General features: G+C 39.5%; 1 protein-coding gene across 1 annotated transcript in view; it reads right to left on the bottom strand.

The window, feature by feature from the left end:
- The window catches only part of LOC124796067 (structural maintenance of chromosomes protein 1B-like), a 78,726-nt gene that overhangs the window by 15,222 nt on the left and 39,127 nt on the right, over positions 1-24,377 (bottom strand). The window contains exon 5 of the mRNA XM_047260153.1: positions 6,995-7,173. Coding sequence (XP_047116109.1) covers positions 6,995-7,173 — 179 coding nt within the window. The remainder of the gene's footprint in view (positions 1-6,994; positions 7,174-24,377) is intronic.

Below are 24,377 nucleotides of genomic sequence, written 5' to 3' on the forward strand. Positions count from 1 at the left end.
TTTTAGCCGAGGGAGCCACACATTTAAGTACCACAGATAACAATGGAACTATAGATTTTGCGAAAAGGACAGGAGATTTGCTGAACACACAGCAAAGATTTGTTCCTTCAGGCTGAATTAGAACATGCAAAATTTGAACTGGATAGGTTGAAGGAGGAAAAAGATTGTGGGAACTGGGTAAAGAGCACAAGCCATGGCCAAAAGGGAAACAGATTTTTAACTTCTTCATTTACTCATCAGCTTACAGTATCAAATAAATCTGATTTGTTGCCTGAAGTAGGAGAAAACTGTTAAGTCACAGTAGAGTGCAGCAGACTTCTAGCAAAGACGCTAAGTGTAGATCACTACCAACAGAGAGTAGCTAGAAAATAGTATTACTGCTAGGTAGTAGCAATGGCAGAGGTTAGACTGATGGTACAGAACGAATCAGAACAGGGCAGCAGATCACAAGTAATGAGAAGATAAGGTGACAGGGGACATAGGGAATTTGGCAAAGATTTTTACAATAAGGATCAGGTTATCATAGTAGGTGGAACAGGGAACAGCCAGATTAAAGACAGAAATTGTAGCATTAGAGGTGACACGGAAGAAATAGGAGTAGCAACTACACAAAAACAAATGGGAGTTTTGTGGAGGTCTTCGGGCACCATGATCAGCCTTGGGTTACCACTCCCGTGGGTCTTGTGGACACCAAGTTAAGAAGACTGCTGCTAATTCAAATGATATCTCATATGAGGGCATGCCTGTTGCTACAATTGCGAAATGGAGATAAAAGATTACATTTTAGCATCTTACACACATAGGGCTTACATTAGAAAAGGAGGAGGTGTTACAGATATTAAGACAGAACACAGGTTCAAAAACACTGACGCATTAGATTTTCTGGTGACCAACACACTTAAATGTGCACTTATGAATTAATACTGAAAGTGGTTTGCTTTTAATTTTAACCACGTATAGGTACCCACTGGGAAATTTTGAACTGTTTATGAAGAATTTGGATTCTTTACTATGCTATCTGTCAGACAGCAGCAAGCAGTTAATAGGCTGTGATGATTTCAAAGTACATTTTCTGAGGGATTCTAACAGGAAAAATAATCTGGAAACCTTATTTGGATCCTACAATTTGATCTCAGTAATTAACTTTCCAACACAGGTGGATGAAGACATTAGGACCCTAATTGATAATGGAATCAGGTAATTAACTGCTTCAGTTGTAAATATTTTATTCATTCAGTCATGATCAGTTTTGGGCATCTTTAAGTGAGCAAGATTGCATCTTAAAGTGAACAAGACTGCATTAGGGAAATGGAGAAAGTACAATAGGAGTCTGCATACCACACAACATGTGTTTGTTATAATAATAGTGGGGGTTCATTGCGAAACTGTAAATATGATTTTGACAGGAAATTGATATGGCTGAGCTAGTAAGAATGAAACACGGGCTGGTTTAACGGGGTGCTACAATGTAGGCACACACAAAAACTAGCAACTTCGCACTGCAAGGGAAGGTAAATCCATCTAGTGGTGAACAGCATCAGAGCTGACTACCCCAATCATTAACAAATAGTTAATACATAATATGTGACTGAATCAAATATGGTTAGACATAAATTGTTGACATATAAGTAATATATAAAAATTGTGTACTTGGGCTTAAACTTCTGTCAAAAATGATATAAAGGTAAAAATTAACTTAAAAAAAAAAAAAAAGACAAATGAGCCAAAAGTGGCACGCTGGATAAAAGAAACTAAATAAATTGGTCCATGCCAGAACTGTAGAACACAAAGAGAGAGAGAGAGAGAGAAGAGAGAGAGTGTGAGTGAGTTAAAAATGACTATATGTTAAGTCCAACCAACAGAAGGAAAGACAGCTAAAACCGGGACTTGGAGAAAGATCCATAAAATACGTCAGAGAGAAATGGAGGTCCTGAACTAAATATTAATTGTCCTTGGCATATTGGTATGATGGATAAAAAGTAAAATATGGTCATTCACTAAAATGGCCGATAACTAAGACGGAAAACATAAATGAGAACATGAGTGGTTACAAAAAGGGCATTAAATCAGGAAATGGTGGACTGTCAAAGTTTGAGACAATGAGCACAAAGTGGTGGGGGATTACCACTTAACAAATGGCAATAGCTAAAAAGACAGTGCCCAATACACAACCTAGCTAAATGATCTCCTCATGGTGAGAGGACCGAGAGGAGGTTTTCCAAGCCATTAGAAGAGGATTAATTCCCCGGAGCTTGTTCCCACTAAGGGAGGACCAGTGGTGATGCCAAAGTCAGACCACCTGTTGACAGACAAGAACACAAAGGTCATCGGAGGGAATGAAAGAACGAACAGACCAGGGTACGAGGACTGCAGCCTTGGCAGCCACATCTGTGGCCTCATTTCCCGTCAGATCGACATGACCAGGAACCCAAATAAACATCAGAGTGGCTCCATCAAGACTGAGTCAGTGACAGCTTTCCTGGGCCCGTTGCACTAAGGGATGGACAGTGTACAGCACACAGAGGCTCTGAAGGGCATTGAGGGACTCAGAGCATATGATGCAATTGAAAAGTCTGTGTCTCAGGGTGCACTGCATGGCAGGATACAGTGCGAAAAGCTCTGCTGTAAATATTGAGCAGTGTTCCAGAGGTCAATGCCAAAAATCATTGGTGCCAATGACGAAGGCACACCCGACACTACGGTCACTCCAAGAGCCATCAGTGTACACAAAGGTACTATCACAAAGTTCCATGTAAAGGTTATGAAACTTACGGCAATAGAGCAAGGCTGGAGTAGTGTCCTTAGGAAGCGAATGAAAGCCAAGGTGAACACAGGCCGCCATATGAAGCCAAGGTGGTGAGGGTTTACACCCATCACGGAAATGGCAGGTAGCTTGAAGTTAAGCTGCTGGAGCAAGAGTTGAAAGTGAACTTCAGGAGGTAACTGAGAAGAGGGACTTGCCCCATACTGGCGATCAAAGGAGTCATCGAAGGAGGTGGCATAGGTCGGGGGACCAGGCATGGCAGACATGTGGCATGCATACCTGCTAAGAAGATAGTCACAGCGGTATGACAGTGGTAGTTTGGCAGCTTCTGCATACGGACTCTCAACTGGGCTAGTGTAAAAGGCGCCAGTGGCTACACAGATGACACAATGGTGGATAGTATTGAGACGGCAAAAGAGGGACAGTTGTGCAGATGCATAAACAAAACAACCATAGTCTAGTTTTGAACAGACAAGAGACTGGTACAAATGGAGGAGGGTGATCTGATCCGCTCCCCAGGAAGTATGACTGAGGACATATAAGACACTGAGGGAGAGCGTACAGTGGACGACCAAGAAAGAGCCCCAGCAATCTTGTAGTTTCAACAAATGGAAGAGCAACAGGCCCAAGATGGTGGAAGAAACCAATTGTGCCACCTGAAATTCATACAAATGGTTTTGTCAGAGGAAAGACGAAAGCCATAGTCAATGCCCTCTGAATAAAGATGATCGAGACATGGCTCAAGACGCTGCTCAAGGAGACAAGTCCATGGAGAACTGCAATAGATCACAAAATGGTCAATGAAAAGGGAGGTGGGGGTCCAGCAGGAGACAGGCCATCATAGGGATAATGGCAATAGCAAAGAGGACAATGCTCAGGACATAACTCTGAAGCACACTGTTTTTGTGGATACAGGTGCCCGACAAGGCAGAACCCACATGTGCCTTGAAAACTTGATCTTAAAATTCCTGAAGGAAATGGCACATGCTGCCATGGAAGCCCCACATGCAGAGTATGGAGGATACGTCCTCCAGCAGGTGTTGTAGGCTTTCTCCAAATCAAAAAAACATAGCCACAGTCTGGTATTTCCACAGGAAACCATTAATGACATGGGTTGACGAAGTGACGAGATGGTCAATTGCAGAACGGCATGCTTGAAATCCACACTTCGCAGGCAGAAAAATGGTTGGTGGTACGCACTGGTGATGTGGAGGTCGGCTGGGCGATGGTATCAAGTGACGACACCATCAATGATGATCTCTGAGTTGGCGAAGGAGAAGACCGTTTGCATTTGTTTGATTTCTTGGAATCTTTCGAGTACATCGTGAGACTTGAGCCACCATACCAGCCGGACATGAATCATGCATTCCATTACCTTACAAACACAGCTGGTGAGAGAAATGGGGCGATAGCTAAAAGGAAGGTGTTTGTCCTTATCAGGGTTAGCTATGGGTACGATAATGGCTTCATGCCAGTGTCTGGAAAACGTGCCTTCTGCCCAGCTGCAATTGTACTTATGAAGGAGAAGTTCTTGCCTGCAAGAGAAAGGTTCTACAGTATGAACATCATCTGGCCCTGTGGTGGAGGACCAAGATGAAGTGAGAGCGTGATCTAGCTCCCTTATAGTAAAGGCGGCATTGCACTGTAGAACTCACTATTCTGAGAGAAATCACCCAACCCTCCTCCACTCATTTTCGATGCAGGAAGGCAGGGTGATAGTGGGTGGAGCTTGAAATCTCCGTAAAAATGTGACCCAAGGTGTTGGAGATAGCAATAGAGTCAACTACAACATCATCTGCTACTGTCAGCCCGGAAATTTTGGAATGGACCTTGGTTGCAGAGAGCCATTGAAGATTGGTCCACATGACGGGAGATGGAGTGGAACTGTTAAAAGAAATAGTACAGGAAATCCAAATAGCTATATTGCTATCTCGAAGAATGTGACGACACTGTGCATGCAACTGTTTATAACAAATGCAGTTCGCCATCGTAGGAGGACGATTAATAATGCAGAGAGCATGTCTCCACACGCGAATTGCGTCACGGCATGCCTCAGTCCACTAGGGACTGAGACACAGGGCGGTAAAGATTAAGTGTGTGGAATGGAATGTTCTGTGATGGTAAGAATAATATTTGTAAGATATTATACCTGGTCCTTCCAACTGGGGAAATGTTGTTCATCAAAGGTTGTCAGGGAGGAGTAAAGCCTCCAATCAGCCTTTGGGTTTGCACGTAGGTGGGGTAGGAGTCAGCAAATGGACTGAACATGGGGAATGGTCACTCAAGTATGTGTCAGAGAGAATGGACGACTCGAGACGATGGTCAAGCAGGACAAGGTCCAAATGGAAACAGATGAGAGGGAGTCTGAAAGGAACGTGGGTGCTCCCATGTTAAGGCAGATGAGATTAAGTTGATTGAGAAGGTCAGCGAAAAGGGCATCTGTCAGACAGGTTCTGGAAGAACCCCAAAGGGGATGGTGCACATTGAAGTCACCGAGCAGCAGAAAGGGGTGAGAGAGTTGCCCAATCAGCTGGAGGAAATCTTCCCTGGTGACACCAAATGATGGAGGGGTGTAAGCAGTACAAGTAGGAAGGAAAATGCAGATTGCAACAGCTTGAAGCCAGGTAGCCAGGGAGATGGGCTGACCATTGATGTCATCCTAGATGAGCAGCATGTCTCAACTACGAGATGGAATGTTATCCTAGGGGGGAAGGTAAAAGTGGACCACGAAGAAATGCGAGAGTTCAAAGCGGTCATGAGGATGCAACTTTGTTTCCTGGAGGCAGAAACAAGCAGACGTTGCAATTCCAAGAGCAGCTGTAAGTCCTCTTTGTTGGTTCGAAGGCAACGAACATTCCATTGGAGGTCAGTCACGACAAGGAAAAAGGAGGCTGGAGGATCCTGCTCCTTGAGATCTACAGAGGCGTCAGCATTCTTCTCCTGTCAGTCTGTGGAGTCCAGGGCAGAAAAATGGTTGGTGGTACGCACTGGTGACGTGGAGGTCGGCTGGGCGATGGTATCAAGTGGCGACACCATCAATGATGATCTCTGAGTTGGCGAAGGAGAAGACCATTTGCATTTGTTTGATTTCTTGGAATATTTCCAGTTGGAAGACTAAGGTATTTGTTGGCTGGAGGGACGTAAGAAGTATTTCATAAAATTCTGTCATATGAATGTATCACCCACTTCTCCTTCTGAAATTAAGAAAATTATTTATTCTCTAAAAAATAAATGCTCAAATGAATTTGATGATGTTTCCAATAGTCAGTACTAAAGATTTGTTCCCATATCATAAGCCCTGCCTTATGCAAAATATGTAATGCATCACTAACTCAAGGGATTTTTCCAGAGAGACTGAAATATGCTATTGTTAATTAAGCCCCTATATAAGAAAGGTGATAGGAGAGATGTCAATAACCAGTAACAATACCACTCTCAAGCACTTATATTATTTTGTTTCTGACAGCATTCATAATTTGCTGTTCATTTATTTCCATGATACAGGTATGGCACGACCATGCAAAGTCATTCACTCTAGATGTATGAAAATTTTTGACCATTTCTCACTGAACCAACATCGACATTCAGCGCTTCACATTCCTTTTATGACTTTTTTTTAGCACTTATTTTACATACATTATCACATTTAACTATACTTGTGTAACAGTGGTTTTCTGTCACAATATTAATTGGCACACACACACACACACACACACACACACACACACACACACACAGAGAATACAAGAGATACAACATACAGAAAAGGTTGTTGTGGTCCTTCTAATGATTTTATTTCATAAGCTGATTGCGTCTTGAGCAGCTATTAATTTTGAAGGTCTTACAAGGCAAATACCAAGAATCTTTTGCTGTGTAATCTACAACTTCTATTATTTGCAATGATTAGCAATACCAGAACACGGAAAAAAGGTGGTGGAGCAGACAGATGAAATTAGCCATTCTTGTTTCCTTTGAGCTGTGTTTGGGTCATTGAGTATTGGCAGTCTCGCTGCTAAATGCCCGTTCTGCTTCATTGGTAGCGATATTTCCTCACAGAGGTACTCATATTCCACTTGGGATTTTCATTGGCTAATTCAGTTTGATAATCTTCTTGTTCAAGTATACATGCTTATGTTTCCGCTGACTTGCTCCAATTACTATTTGTAGGTATTGACTAACTTCAGGTACATTTTTATACCTCCAAAATAAAATATCAACAAGGCAGCATACCTGTGTAATGCAAATGTGAGTGCAAGTCCAGCCATAACAGCCTCACCCCCTGATAATGATGCCATACCAATACAAGGCTTTCCATGTTCTACAAAGCACACTTGTACACCACCAAGGTATGGCTCCTCCTCATTTTCAAGTGTCAGCATAACATGACACAAGTTACTCTGCATTAAATCCTAAAATAAAAATTAATTCAAATATTTTCAGGTCTTAAAAATTAAAGTGTTTTAGCAAATTAGAGGCATAAATGAAATGCTAAGAACAGGGTTTCCCAAACTGTGTTCCATGGAACATGGTGTTCTGAATGGAAGTGAATAAGTGCTCTGCAAAGAACTGCTAACAACAGAGTGGTTTTTTTCTGACATTTTGACAAAGCAAATTATTTTTTATTTTATTTTATTACAATTTGTGTATTATTGGTTATGATTTAAAATTGAAATAATCAAGTTTTTCTCATTATTTAATATTTTAATAACCTTCACAATAAACAAGATGTTCCATCAAACTACCAGGATTCTCGAAGTTTTCTGTCGAAGTGAAAGTTTAGGAACCCCTGCTCTAGATATATCATATCAATAATAAACCATAAAATGCCCCATAATATTTTTCATTCAATATTTTCTGCTTAGACTAGTGTCTAGCACTATTCTAAATCTTTCAATCAGACTTTTCTCTTTTCATATCATTTCCTACAAGGCTCTTTATTAACAGGAGACACCACAAGACTTCTGTGGTCCAGCAGAGGAATTGAAATATCAAGTACTGAAGAAAAAGTTTGAACAGAAACATGATGGAAGCCAAATCACGCAGAAGACTTTCTCTTCTATCATTCAATGGCAATGACCACGAAAGCATGCGGACGTGTCAAATTTCATGCCACACAATGGCATTGCCAAGGTCACAGAATAATTTTACTGTTGTGACCTGCAGGACTTAATTTGTTATACCATACATGACTTCCTCTGTAGCTAACCCTTTACTTAACAAAACTGAGAGGGAATTAATGCCTCATACTGTGAAAAATGAGTCACTAACCTCTTGCAGGAAATTTGCTCAAAAATATTTGGGACTAGGGTTTGGCAAACAAAGTCTAATTACATTCAGCCAGAAATATTATCATAATTACAATAAATACTGATTGTCTTGGGTTAAATGTTCAAATTTTTTTTCTCTTGGTCTGGAAGTGTTTCATTTTTGCGCATAATATATAGTTGAATATTGTAGAAACGATAGTTGCAATTCACCATACAGTGGAGATCCTGAGTTACAGATAGGCACAACAAAAAAAAGTCAGGAAGTGAGCTTTCCACGAGCAAGACCTTTTTCAAAAACTGACAAAATGCACACAAACACACAACACACTCAGACAAACACAAGTTACACACACAACCACATTCTCTGGCAGCTGAGGCCAGATTGCAAGCAGCAGCGCATGATAGGAGAGACAGCTGGATGGTGGGGGTAAGGTGGAGGCTGGGGTGGGGAGGCAGAGGAATAACAGGATAGCTAGGTGCAGTATGGAGGTTAGATTAAGGGCGGGGCAGCGGAAAAGGAGAGAAGTAAAAAGACTGAAGGTGTGATAATGGAACAGAGGGCTGTGTAGTGCTGGAATGTGAACATGTAGCCCTGCATTTGATGGGACAGTTGATATTTGTGACCAGACTGGAGCATGTGGGTTAGGCAGCACTATATGTGAGACCAGTCATATGATCTACAAGCTAAGCTACAACCGTTCTACATGGGCACGACAAGGAACAATCTGTGTGTCTGCACGAATGGCCACCGACAAATTGTGGCCAAGAAACATCTGGACCATGCTGTTGCTGAGCACGCCGTGCAACACAACGTTCTTCATTTCAATGACAGTTTCACAGCCTGTGCCATAAGGATCCTTCCCAACATCACCAACTTTTCTGAACTGCGCAGGTGGGAACTCTCCCTGTAATATATCCTACAGTCCCATAATCCTCCTGGCTTCAATCTTTGTTAGTCATTGTCCTTACCCGTCTAGCCCCTTCCCTGTTCCCATTCCAGCATTACACAGCCCTCTATTCCACCAACGCATCTTTAGTCTTTTTACTTCTCTGCTTTTCCACCACCCGTTCCCTGCCTCACCCTCCATTTAACCTTCCGACTGCACCTAGCTGCCCTAACCTCTCTTCACCACATCCCTGTATGCTCCCACAAGCAGCACTTTACCGTCCCCACTCCTACTCTGCTATGCCTCCCCTCCCCACCCCAGCCTCCTCTTTACCCCTGCCAACCAGTTGCCTCTCCCATCATGTGCTGTTGCTCAGTCTGGCTTCAGCTGCCAGAGAGTGTGGTCATGTATATGTAAGTTGTATTTGCATTAGTGTGTGTGTGTGTGTGTGTGTGTGTGTGTGTGTGTGTGTGTGTGTGTGTTTAATGTTGTCAATTTTCAACGATGGCCTTGCTGGCCGAAATCTTGCTTTCCAACAGTCTTTTTGTTGTGCCTGTCTGCAACTCAGAATATCTTGTTATATGATGAATAGCAACTATCCTTTTCACAATGTCACTGAGATAAATCTAAACCATCTGCCTTCACATCTTGTAATTGTACTGCAGTATCACTGCTCACCTCATAATTGGTAGTTGCTTCCCTCAAGATTGTAGTGTGATTGTCAGTGGGTTGTACGTGCGTCTTAGTTGTCAGTGCCATGATTATTGCCCTACAAAAATACTAACTGTTGTGGTGCCAAGAAGTTACATGTTTTATATCAGTATCAACCACCAAAAGTATCTGAAATTATAGCAAAAAGTTATGCATTTGTGTGCTGGGTCATCAATGTAACAATCAGCCACACGAGGACAGTCTCAGAATCAAATGACATGGACTTTCTCATAATTCAGTGAACATTATATTGAGGGATGCCTATAAACTGTATGTAATTAAAATTCATGAGTGGAGACACTTTCATTTGAGTATCATGTTGCAATATCAATAGGCAGCCGCATTGCAAAAACCATTTATGCATATGCTTCTGAAAGAGATTGGTAGAGAAATTGTTTGAACTATCAAAAACAGAATTAAATATCATAAGTGACTTTTAAATATTTGAAGGGCTACTGAATGAACAATGTATTTGAACAATACAATAGGCTGTAATGCATCGCAACTAGACAACTTTGGCTGCAGTGCTATTCACAACGTATGACTACTATTGTAATGCTACAACAATACGCGAATAGTGCAACCCACATTATTATTTTTTACAGATATCATATACATGGACCTTTAGCAGACATTTATGGTCCTCATTATATGCATGCTCCCCCATCCTGCAGCTAATTAAATCAACAATAACAAGGTTAAGCTGTAGTTGGTGGTTGCAGCATGGAGAAGATAAGTGCCATGGAGGAAAACATTTGTATGTGGTCTAGACACACAAGTGTTAAATATTATGGTCCAAGTGCCTCTAAATATTATGGTCCAAGTGCCTCTACGGTGTTTTATTAGTTGTGGGAGAGGCTCTGAACTGTGGATGCAGGGTTACCTGTCCAATGTTTTCTTAATCCTCAGGCCATTCACATGGCTACCTTGAATCAATTTACTAATAAAAAAACTGTGAACAAAAAGCTGATTGTCATGTGATGTTACGAGTGGCATGGCAAAGAATCTTAGAGTGCAGTGATATTACAGGAAAACCTAACTAACCTGTCCCCTACAGGACTGGGAGCATGGTTGGAATACAAAAAAGGCCAGATTATCAGAGGAACACTTTTATTGATCCAATACATCACAGTACAGTAGAGCACAGCTCTAATGTTCAACTGGAAATACTGTCTGAAATATCGTTCCATATTAAAACAGTAACAAAATGAAAGCATACACATACTAAAAAATCTCACACAAAGGTGTAAAGTATGGTAGTGCGAGTACTGTAACAAATGTGTGTGTGAGTGTGAGTGAGTGAAAGTTTAACACCTGTCCATACCTTATCAGAGTACTGCGTTAATACACAACTGATTTGGACTTAACTGTTTACAACATAAGAAACCACAAGGTAGATGCCAACTTTGATTTTGCCACCATGTTTCGCCATTTCCTAATCCACAAAATGTGTATTGGGGTAGGATTTTGGATTGTTTGGTGAAGAGACCAAACAGTGAGGTCATCGGTCTCATTGGGTTAGGGAAAGACGGGGAAGGAAGTCGGCCATGCCCTTTCAAAGGAACCATCCCAGCATTTGCCTGGAGTGATTTAGGGAAATCACGGAAAACCTAAATCAGGATGGTCAAACGCGGGATTGAACTGTCGTCCTCCGATATTGGGGTAGGCCTGGAGCTTTGTTTGATGTGTTTAAGGACTACATCAAATGCATTTTTAGCATCTATGTATGATACTCAAGCCACAGGTTCATTGTCTTCATTGTCATCACCATTTTTCTCCTTGTCACTGGTTGTTCAAGTTACAGCATCAATGAATTGGTCATCAGTTGATTCTGCTTCTGTTATGCAGTCAACATCAGTTGTACTCATCTGCTCACATCACTGGGATCAACATCTGCTTGTAAAGATAGCATTATATGATGTTTAACTGGTGCCATAATTTAGTTGTACACACTTTAATATGTAAGAAGAACACTGTTACTAATTTATAAAAACATCGAGTTAGAAATATTTCGATTGAATTAGAAATTTCATATTTAAAGTGATCAAACCATCACAGCTGGCATCGGTCAACTCTCAACTGATCCATATCGCAGACTATGAGCCATCAACAAGTCCAGCCCTGACTGCAGCAATGGCCCATGTAGGTAAACAAAACACCGGAAATGGTAATCTTTGGACTACGCAGGGAGTTGGATCACCCAATGTCAGATTGGCAGGGTTCTACAGTACTTTGCCGTTATCTTTGACAAAAGTGGCACCTATGATTGAAGCAACTAACTACAGGCAGAAACTGCAGATCACCAAACAGCCACTGGATGGCATTGCTTCATATCAACAAGACAACCATGGAAGGGGCGTGACATTGTGGCCATGTGAGCTCTGGAGTGATCAGTTGTCTGACTCAAGTTTTATAGCAACATAGCACTTCCTGATGCAAATAAAGCCCCAAAGTGAAGTTGACCAGCAATACACACCCTGATTCAATAATTGCAGTATTACTGAATATAGTGACAGTAAATTATAAACTTTGTCTTCTACTCTGGCACCTGTTAATCAGTTACATAAATGTGGCTGCCTAGTCTATTCTACCTCATTAATGCAATGCTAAATTATGATTAGGCTATCTGTATTCTAAGATTGTATGTATGTCTGGTGTGCCTCTTAGCACTGTGTATTGGCTCTGAAATAAAAGTGTTTCAATTTTTTCCCTTGGTCATGTGTATAATAGAGGGTAGTTATTTATGATTCAGTATTTTAATTATGTCTGTCTGCGCATGTTATATATTTTAGTCCAAACTGTCAGACAACAAAGTCAATGCATTGCAGTAATGGTCAGGAATGTAGATAGTGTCTCATGTGGTGAAAATAATTGAAAATGAAGTAGATAGCAGCAAGGTATCAGGAATTCTGGAACAAGGGGCTGCAGTTTGTCAGTAGACAGAGGAGGTCTATGTGGTGAATAGTCACCTGGCCCAGAAATGACCCGGCAAGATATCCCATTAACATGTCTGAATAGCATAAAACAATAATTGCTTATATATATCATATTCGTCTTTCTTGGTGCCGGAGATCTTACATGGTACCAGAGCTCCTTCATTCCTCCTTGCTCCATGGAGATTACAAATGCTCTTCAGCAGGTAGACTCTGTACCTGTTGAGTAGTGCTTTCCCACAGTATGTGTCCTGATGTGACAAACTAATTGCAATCATGCATGTCTTTGCTGCGTATTTGACGTATGTGGTATATGTCCTTCCATGAATGGCATGGATCACTACAATATTGTGTGACAAAAAATTATGTTCAGCCATTGAATGCTTCTCTCATTGCTCTCCTTAGGTTCATTTTCACTTTGTTCAGCTTTTGTTTGTCAGCTAGATATTTAGACTTCTCCTCAATCTGTGATGAAGCTCTCTTTCTTTATGTAGCAGTTTTATGACCTGGTTATTAAACGATGTTTGGCCTTTCCCATCCCTTAAGACCTTTCTCGGAACATACTTGTCCTAGGCGTACTGAACAGTGTTTTTGAATTTTTTCCATTTGTGCTCCACATCTTTGTCCTCAGCATTGAACATTTGATGGTGGCTTCTCAGATAATCTGCAATTTAATTCAAGTCAAAGGATACTCAAAACATGCCTCATTAGGAACTCTTTCTACAAGTTATCTATGTAGATTCAGGGATTGAAAAGTTCTGTTAGCTACATGGCACATAGCAGTGTTCATCGTACAGCTGCATGACAAGTCATAATGTACTTCAAACAGTAATCAGTATTTACAGATGTGTGTAAACATTTTCTTTGCACAATATCATTATAATCAAGTAAATATTAATCCACCAAGTACAGATAAACAGCAGCTACTTAGTATAACTGAGAAGGCAGCAGCTTTTTTAAAAGTAGCAACATTCTTTCTAATGTATTTGATTACACTTAGCTAAATAGCTAAGAAGAGAAATTTGTTAACATCGAGTATACATTTAAGTGTCAGGAAGTCGTTTCTGAAAGTATTTGTACGGAGTGTAGCCAAAATATGGAAGTGAAACATGGACGATAACTAGTTTGGACAAGAAGAGAATAGAAGCTTTCGAAATGTGGTGCTACAGAAGAATGCTGAAGAAAAGTTGGGTAGATCACGTAACTAATGAGGAGGTATTGAATAGGATTGGGGAGAAGAGAAGTTTGTGGCACAACTTGACTAGAAGAAGAGATCGGTTGGTAGGACATGTTTTGAGGGATCAAGGGATCACAAATTTAGCATTGGAGGGCACTGTGGAGGGTAAAAATCGTAGGGGGAGACCAAGAGATGAATACACTAAGCATATTCAGAAGGATGTAGGTTGCAGTAGGTACTGGGAGATGAAGAAGCTTGCACAGGATAGAGTAGCATGGAGAGCTGCATCAAACCAGTCTCAGGACTGAAGACCACAACAACAACAACAGCTAAATAGCATTAAGCAGTATAGTTTACTTATTATTGTATATACACATACAATTCACAGCAATATTTACAAAATAAAGACAAAATACAGGGGCTCTGGTCTCAATTGATCTTATAGACTCTATTCATTCCAATGTTAGGAGAGGCATTGGTGATATCCTTCTGGTATCCACTGAAACATCTCTTGGGACATTTCTCTATGATGTGGTCAACGATGAGCTCTGAAGCTACACAGTCCTACAACAGGGAATATGAGAGTCCCCATTTGCAGATGATGGGCTTAGTGCTCGCATGTCCACATTGGATCCTGTGCAGCTGACATCAGGTTCTTGTAGGCAGTTGAAAGCCTGGTGTACGTGTAGGGCTTTCGAGGCCGTACCGATGTATGTTGCAGTTGTTTTTCCATTTCTCATTCCACATATCTTCATTCTTGAATCGTTGGCTCTCATGAGTTGTTCAGAATGGTTTCTTTGACTTAAGAGGCATGCTGGGTGGACTGAGCACAATTTCCTGTATATATAGCTTCTGGAAATACTATAAGTTACCAATTTTTTACCATTCACTGGTCACTGATTCTTGTCATCTCTCCCATCTATAACGATTTGCAGCAGCACAATTATTATTATTATTATTTTTTTTTTTTTTTTACTGTGGTAGAAAGTAGTACCATGAACAACATACTAATATTCCTGTGCCTTGGGATGTGAGCATGTGGGTTGGGGGTGGGGGTTGGGGCAGGTGTGAATCTAGAGTTTCATTTTTTATGTTTTTCTTGAATAACTCACCATCGGTTTCAGGCAGAAATGTATTCCTGTATACATTTAAACTATAATACATTAAATTTCCTACAAAAAAGATCCTATTAATTTTTTTCTCTAAAATTAGTAGTTTCCACTTCGTATGGAATGTAAAAATTACAGATTATGAAAAATAATGTGTTAATCATATAAAATTAATATTTATTGTTGGATGAAGTGGGTTAAGAACAAATATTAAATACATTTACTACATCTAAGATCCATGCGAGAAGGCAGGTCACTGGCATGTGGTCATATTTGCGCTTGTTAAGTGAGCTTGTATGTAAAATATGTTCCTATGAACAGTAGCTGAGATGTGTTTTAGTTTGCAAGTGGGATGCTGTTAGTGGCCTATGTAGTGTTGGTGGGAAAGGGATTGGACTGGTGAACATGGCACCTTGCTGCTGACTATCCCTGACAATTTATTGTGAAACTGCGAAATCATAATGTAGTAATCTGGTGGTGAATTAATAAATGACCAGAAAGTTATTGCACTTCACTCATCATTAATCATGTTGCTGGTAGACCGTATGAATTTCTTCCATTCAGAAGCTGGTGGCTCTTGTACGGTGGGCTGCACCAGGTGGATCCACTTACCAGACAATCAAAGTATAACTTGAAACGTAGGCGGGAATATGTCTGATGGAATGGAACTGGTCATGTTGAAGCCTAGAACAGCAACCTGCTGTAATGCAATGCCTGAGTTATATTGGAATATCTGACGCTTCATAATGACTAGGTGACCTACTTCTATCACAGAGGGAGCTAATTTAAGACTCTGAGGCTCTTCAGATGTTGGAGGGCTGAGGCTGGGCTAGTCCATTTGATATCCCTGGTGCTCTGAAAAATATTTTATCCATTGACAGTGGACACAATAAAACTGACACTGTTGAACACATATTGACAGCAAGTTCACTTGACATAATAGCAAATAAGCACTCAATAAATCGAAAATAACTTCACTATATATAAACGAGCTGACAAGAGAATTTGACAGATTGACAGGAAATGCTGGGGAGGGGCAGAGCGTAAACTGTGCAGTGCTCCTGGTGGGGGAAGTTGCCTTTCCTGGAAGGACACTACAACTGCTGTACAGGATGATGAAGAGTCAATCTCCCCTAGATCAGTGTAGAACAGTGCGCAGCGATTTACACATATCCCATCCATATGCATTTCTTGTGTTAGTGTTATTAATGATTTGTACTGCATTGTATGTAGTATTAACAATGTCTCTGCAAAATAAACACCTCTCACGCATATGTGTCTGCTGCAGAAGGATCGGTAACATTTGTGAACACCCTGTACTTGCTTTGTTTCTTGTCACATAATGGGATAGTGAGAGTGAGGAATCACCTGTTTGCTTTTCAGTTTGCAGACACATGAAGGAGAATAGCGCATGACAACAAACTGGCAACTACCTCCCTCCAACCCCCCTCCTCCACTGTTACACCCCCATAGCACAGATTATCCATTAATACTGCTCTACTGCACTTAGTTGTGGTGCACACATTTATTGTTTGTTCTTAATCCACTCCATTAAACAATAAACATTTATTTTATGCCATTGAAACACTATTTTTAGTGATCTGTAATTGTTTCATTGCCTTCAATGCCAAAATGGTTAGCCCTAGAGAAAAAAAATGAATAGTACATTTATTGTAATAAATATAATGTAGTTTAATTTTGTGATGGTGAACTTTTTCAGTTTAAGTTGCATTTTCAAGTTACTCAATAAAAACATAAAAATGGACCTCTAAACAACCCCCATGCTCATATCCCGCTGCTCAGGATTTTCAGTATGTTATTCGTGGCACTCTGACCTACCACCGTGCAAAAATTTGTGACTACACAAATTTTTTTCCATAATTTTGCTTCACTGACTGGACTGAAGCCAGGAACTGTTTAATACAAATGTTGGAGTTGTAAGGAATTTACATCCCTGAGTCCAAATATTTCAATAAACTGTAGGAGTGACCAAAGAGATAATCTTCTACGAGGGTGGTTTGAAAAGTTCTCAGAATCACCACGAAAAGTCAGTGCTAGCACAACGAGTTGTTCACGTGATATTCATGGGACTGTCGCCTGTAAACATGTGCCACATCAGTGCTCTTGGAAGAGAGCTGTGGCGGTGACATTGCTCTGCTGTTGTTGCCACAGTGATTTGCGAAGATGGAAAAAATAGAGATTTAAGCAGTGATTAAGTACTTCGTAAAGAAAGATATGAATGCAAAGGACATTCATGCAGAATTCCAGAATACACTGGGGGACTCTGCTGTTTCATATTCAACTGTTGCCAAGTGGACAAATGAATTTAGATTTGGTCAGGAGAACTGAGATGATGATCTGTGCAGTGGTCGGCCAAGATGTGTCACTGCTTCAGAAATCATTGCAAAACTGCACAAAATGGTCATGGAGGATCGCCGATTGAAAGTGCATGAAACTGTTCACACTTTCCAGATGTCTTCTGAAAGGGTATATCACACTGTAACTGAAGAATTAGAAATAAAAAAATTATCTGCAAGATGGGCACCATGACTCTTGACACAGGATCAAAAACACGTGCTGTCGCCATGGCAGAATTACACAAACTAAGGTATGAATTGTTGCCACACCCACCTTATTCACCTGATATGGCTCTGTCAGATTTCCATCTCTTCTCAAACCAAAAATTTTTCTTCGTGGATGAAGATTCACTTCAAACGACGAACAGATAGCCAGAGTTGACAACTATTTTGCAGGCCTGGAGGAAACTCATTTTCGAGATGGATCAAGGCATTGGAACATTGTTGGACCAAGTGCATTAATCTACAAGGAGTTTCAGTGATGTAAGTACTTTTTTCTTTTCCATTCTGAGAACTTTTCAAACCACCCTCATAGTTTGTTTTTGAATGTTTGGTGTGTATCAATTTCCTGCCTTGTATTTACCAGCAACCTGTTATACACTTTTGCTTCAGAGAGTAAAACTCCATTCTGAACCTTACACAGGAATTGCCGGACTACGTGAAAATTATTTTTACTTCCAGTAATGTGGTTGTGAATTGCAGAGTTCATCCTAAATTAACTCTTGTTATTAATCACAAATACCATTAGGTATATGCAGTGAATGTAAAGTGGCTTCTGCTGCATGTTTGGTTATCAACATTACACATTATTTTTAATAAATTCATCTGCAGTTTTTTGACCTCAGCGTCTCTGCCCTAGAAGATTATGCCATTGGACAGCACTGAACGAAAGTATGCAAAGTATGCTAACTATCCAATCTGCAGGTCAACACAAACAGATAGATTTGCAAGTGTAATGCAGGAAGAACTGAGCTCCTACATTTAGTAATCTATGTCCTGGAGCTACTTCAGTTTGTTATCCATCTGCATGCCAATAAATTTCACATACAGAGGCCCATCCACTGTTTACTCATTGATCTTTTCTTCTGGTACTTGTGGGTCAGTTTGATTTGTTGGCATTACATAATACCAAGTTTTGTAAGATTAAGGGTTGGCTGAGAACCAGCTGTAACAATTTTTGCCCTTTAAATTAATGTTTATTGTTATTTGAAGTGGCTTAAGAACATATGTTAAACACGTATACCATGTCAGAGATCAGACTTCAGAACCAAATTAATGGATCTTTATCCATGTCAGATTTGGTATGTATGTGTTGTGTCATCACCAAACATTATGATTTTTGGTAAATCATTTATCTAGATTAAGAACAGGAACAGCCAAGCATTGAAAGTTGCAGGACATTTCATTTAATGTTAATTTTGTTGCGTCATATTATAAAGTAATCCTCGTTTTTCTATTATTAAGACATCTCTCTATTCATAGAAGGAGAAGGCCTGATTTACACAATAAAAGACCTTCAAAAGGTGACAAAAGATGCTATTAGGTTTTAGAAATTAAAAATGTTGATTGTGGTATGTATTTAACAAAACAGAGGGGTAACTGGTGAAACAAACCAAGGAGTTCCACATATTCACAATTGAAGATTATATAGATATACATGATAGAAGTAACAATTTAATAAAAGTACCTACACAAATAGAAAAAAGTACTGAAGGACCAGAAGAAACAAAATGTGCAGCTATTAAAGGGAAAGCAAGAGTTTCAAGCAAACATTAACAGGAGAGTGACAGAATATGCTGAATTAAACAAAATTATTTAGAGTGTCTTTGAGAGGATGTGAGATTTGTGCCAATATTTGTTCACAAGCATGATTTTTGCCTGCAATCGTAAGAAGAGGCAGGCATTTCTTCCATCCTGCAATACATCTTAAAATATAAATGTGCTAATCATCAAGAACTTGTGGATGGACTGTATGATTGGCAACCACACAAAATTAGAGGTAAATTAATAATGTAAGTATAATTTAATAGTGGTGTGTGTGTGTGTGTGTGTGTGTGTGTGTGTGTGTGTGTAGAAATCGAACAATTGACTTTTTGTTAAGCACCAAGTTTGCTGCAAAATATGGTTTGTAGATATAGTAATAGTACTGGTACTTTGCATTGTATTTTTGTTACACTGCGAAGAATACTGTTCATGGCACCATTTTAGTTACAACAAGAATTCATGTATTAATTCCAGTACTACAAGTAGTAATTATCTCTCATTATGTAAATTTCATGCCGATTCATACTCTTTGCGTTAGCTGTTGGGCTGCCTCCCAGCAAGGTTATTCCAACATCGACCAATAGACCTAACACAAAAGAACTTTGATAAAAGAAAAAAGGAGAGAAGTTTTGGGAACACCTTTCATGTGCAGCGACATATACACTGCATATTTTCATATTACAAAAGTATAAATTCTAATTCCACCAAATGCAGCACATTAGTTTCCAGAGCACTGAAATCAAGATTGCGATGTCCTTTTGCAAGCCAATCATATTTCATGCGACATGACCTCGCCAGCTGATGACATCAGATATTCAGAGCACAGGACATGTGTTGCTGTCAGCCAATAACAAGATCAGTGTTAAGTAGCACGAACATACAAAGACGAAAAGTTAATGATTTACATTAATATACATAGTGTAGATACAAGAAAAGCTATGTTTCACATACGATATTGGTCTCAAAGATTAATAAGCTATAAGAGAAGCTTACTTTTCACAAGTGATATTGGTCTTTTTGTGTATGTGTTACTCCTTAAGATACATCACACAAATGTGCCAGTAAATTTAAAATAATGACATAAATGTCTGGTCTTCTGGACTCAAAATTATTCTAAGTAGCTGGTCCTCAAAGTGTTAAGTTTTAAATGAGCGTCAAACGCTCTCTGATTTCAGAAATTCATCCCACATTCTCGCAAGTAACATAATTCATCTTATATAAAAGGAAATTTACTTTGTAGGTAACGCGTTTCAAATCACTAATTGCAATACTTTCCTGAGACTGTTAGAAATAGGTTCGTTTTAGCAGTTGCCAGAGAGCACCAGAAAACGGGCATTATCGTGTGTGTGCAGCTCTGGTGATGTAGGAAGCTCACACGTTCCAAGATATAAAGCATTAAGAGATCTTACATTAAACCATAAAAGAAACGGGACATCAGTGCATACTCCAAGAGCATTGGAATTTTGTAAACCATACTGAAATGCATAATTCAGCTTGAAGTGCACATTGGTTTGTCCAGATTCACAATGAAGTAAGGCCCACCTGATATTAAGCTTTTCATTGTGGTTTTTGGGATGTAAATTTTCTTGGAGTACCAGTACTGTACTATTTCATGTTTGGTTCTTTATTATGGCATAATGCCATACATGCCAGAAGATGAAAATGTGCACTTGAAATTCAGCAAACAATTGGAACTAGCCGATACTGTGGAATGGAACACTTCATTTCAAATAAATTTATTGCCTCAGCAGAAAAGATTAATAAAGCAAAATTTCTTTAGCAAACCGACAAAAATAACTTCATTGTTCTGCAAGGTTATTAATGCTTGACTGCCAAAAACACGGAAATAAAATAAAATCAGAAAACTGAAACTAATAATATATTTTTGCCTTTCGTAATTATGTGAATCTATTTTAATTCATTTGATAGCTCCCAGCCATAGAAATCCACTTTGTTTTCATTTGACATGGGAGCTGTAAATGAAGTGGAAACAGTGAAATCACTTAACATAAACACAGGTCACATGGACACTACCCCCGTCCCCACTACAACTCAGACAACTCTACACATGTGTGGATCTGGCAGATAGTGCGTGCCAGAAAATTTTTTCTCATCAGCATCTGGTTGCCTGCTGCTACTGCCAATACAGCTAACAAGCACAATTCAGGCAGACAGAAGTGGAAGAAGGTACTGCTCATATGAGAGTCCATGCGCATGAGCCCGTCGGCAACTAATCAAACGAACCAACTGTAAACAATTCTGACGTCACGCTCATAGGAAGCAGTTTATTGTTAAGAAGCATTGCATAGTCTTCACCCTAAAACCTTTGACATATTTTTGCTGTTTGCAGAGGCTTGTGTGTGCATGGCATTTTGTTGTTGTAAATGGCGCATTTCCTTTGCAACTAAAATTTTATTTATTTTATTTTTTCATTTATGTTTTATTGCTGCAGTATTATTCTCCAGTAGCTGGATACAGTAACATTATTTGTTAGAGTATCAGTTCTTACCAGTCAAAATTACAGAAATTTAACTGAAAACTAAAACAATCAAAAATTCCTGTAGTTCCAAAAACTTCCCGGGTTTTTCCTGGATGAAAAAATTAATGGGTTTTTCCTAGATTTCCCAGTTGTTCCGGGGCGTATACACCATTTTAGTACTTCCGTATCTGATTTCTTTGCATACTGATTCTTCCTGACTAACTTCTTAAACTTCAGCTTACTCTTCATCACTACTACATTGTGATCGGGGTCTATATCTGCTCCTTGGTACACCTGGGCCTGATTTCGGAATCTATAACTGACCATGATGTAATCTAACTGAATCTTCCCATATCACCTGGCCTTTTCCAAGTACACCTCCTCCTCTTGTCCTTCTTGAACAGATTATTTGCTATTACTAGCTGAAATTTATTACAGAACTCAATTAGTCTTTCTCCTGTCTCAGTCCTTGTCCCAAGCCCATATTCTCTTGTAAACTTTCCTTCTACTTCTTCCCCTAACATTGCATTCCAGTCCCCTATGACTATTAGACTTTCATCTCCGTTTACATACAGTATTACCCTTTCAATATCCTCATATACGTTCTCTCTTTCTTCATCTTCAGCTTGCAATGTCGGCATATATACCTGAACTATCTTTGTCGATGTTGGTTTGCTGCAGATTCTGATAAGAACAACCCTATCACTGAACTGTTCACAGTAACACATTCTCTACCCTACCTCCCTAATAGTTATCAACACAGTAAATAAGAAAACTGTTGAAAAAGCACAGCATATGTAAAAAACTGAATTATAAATTTTTTAGGACTGTGTAGTTCAGATCCAATACTTCAGTTATAGTATGCGAATTTTCATGATCTCTCCATATGGTAACTTTTTATAAGTACCTCTGCGCAACCATAAATTGCGTAAGAGACTACACTGATAAAAATGTCCACTTGTAACTGTATATTTCTATCAACCACCACTCACCCCCCCCCCCCCCCCTCCGTGTAAGTGAAAATTTTGAAGAAAACCTCAGTTCTTTGGTATGAATGTTTCCCAATTATCCTGGAAGAGACTTCAATCATCTAATATTCAATTGGGAAAATTACAGTTTTGTAAGTGGTCAGTGTGGCAAGGCGTCCTGTGAAACATTACTAAGTGCCTTCTCTGATATCCAACTAGGAAAGATAGTTGGGAGCCCATTCCGGATGAAGATACATTACACCTAATGGTAACAAACAGACATGAACTCGTTGAGGATGTCCATACTGAAACAGGTATCAGTGACCATGACATAGTTGTGGCCATAATGACTTCTAAAGTGCAAAGAGCAGAAAAAAGTACAAAGATTTACATATTCAGTGAAGTATGTAAAAGGCATTCATAACATTTCTCTCTAGACAGATGCATGTAGATGAAATATCACTAAAAATTAAAAGAGCAGTTGATCATTCATGGGATTAATATGTATCTTGTAGAGCAGTTCATGATTGGAGGCACTCTCCATGTTATGCAGTCACTATATCGAAATAGTGACGTCTGCTTATCAGGTGCAAAGCACAGCAAATGGCCATGGATGACACAATGCTGAATAAAACATGTTTTAGCCATCAAGGGCATAATGTGTGAAGCCTCCAGTAACTAATAGCAGATTCTTATTGTTCTCTCACAAACGGAAGACATTCAGATCACATGTAATGGCTGTCAGTGGCACCAAAGTTAGTGCCCAGACACTTGTTATAATGGAGGACTTGACATTGAGAGTAGTGAAGCAAAAGCAGAAATACTGAACATCATTTTCAAATGATCCTTTACTTTACTATGGATGCTACAGATGTACAGCCCTTGGGTTTACTTTCCACACCACTACAAAGAAACTGAGAAAGATATTAGTATCAGTGGCATTGTGAAGCAGTTAAAATGACTCGTTTTAAGTGAGGCTCCAGGAACCTTGACAGATTCTATAAAGACTTTTTTTTTTATTTGAATCATAATATGATGTAAATCCCTTGAACAAAAAGCTGTGCTCGTCGATTAGAAAAAAGCACGTATCACATCCATCTACAACTAGGATAACAGAAAAAAATCCACAACACTCCCATCAAATCTCATTGATGTCCATCTGTTGTAGAATCCTAGATTGTATTCTGAGCTCAAACAGAACGGGGTACGTCGATCAGAACGTTCTCCTCCATTCAACCAGCATGGATTCTAAAAACACCAATCATGCAAAACCCAACTTGTGCTTTTCTCACATGACACCCCAAAACCATGCATCAATAAAATCAGGTGGATGCAGTATTTCTTGATTTTTGAAATGCATCTGACTTGGTAATACATTTATTAACAAAACTATGATCAGACAAAAAAAAAGTATCTGTGACTGGATTGAGGATATCTTGGTAGGCAGGACATGGCATGTTATCTTGGATAGTGTGATCAAAAAAAGTAAAGTATCTTCAGGTGTGCTCCACGAAATTTGTTGGGAACCTTGTTGTACATACTGTACTACTTGAGCTGACAGATGATATTAATAGTAACCTCAGATTCTAGTAGATTGATGTAATTATGTGTAATGAACTACTATCTGAAAAAAGCTGTACAAGTATCTAGGTAGATTTTAATAAGCTTTCAAAGTGGTGCAAAGACTGGCAACTTGCTTCAAATGTTCACTAACATAAAATTGTGCATTTCAAAAAATGCAGAATAGTAGTAGCCTATGGCTACAACAGCAGTGACTCATAATTTGGATCAATCAATGCACACAAAAACTTGTATGAACAATTTCTAGGTATATGAAATAGAATGATCACATGGGTTCAGTTGTAGGTAAATCAGGTGGTAGACGTCAGTTCATGGGCATGATACTCAGGAAATGTGGTCAGTTTACAAAGGAGACTGCTATAAAACACTTATGTATCCCA

The sequence above is a fragment of the Schistocerca piceifrons genome, chromosome 4 (assembly GCF_021461385.2).
Source record: "Schistocerca piceifrons isolate TAMUIC-IGC-003096 chromosome 4, iqSchPice1.1, whole genome shotgun sequence".
NCBI classification, from domain to species: Eukaryota; Metazoa; Arthropoda; class Insecta; order Orthoptera; family Acrididae; genus Schistocerca; species Schistocerca piceifrons.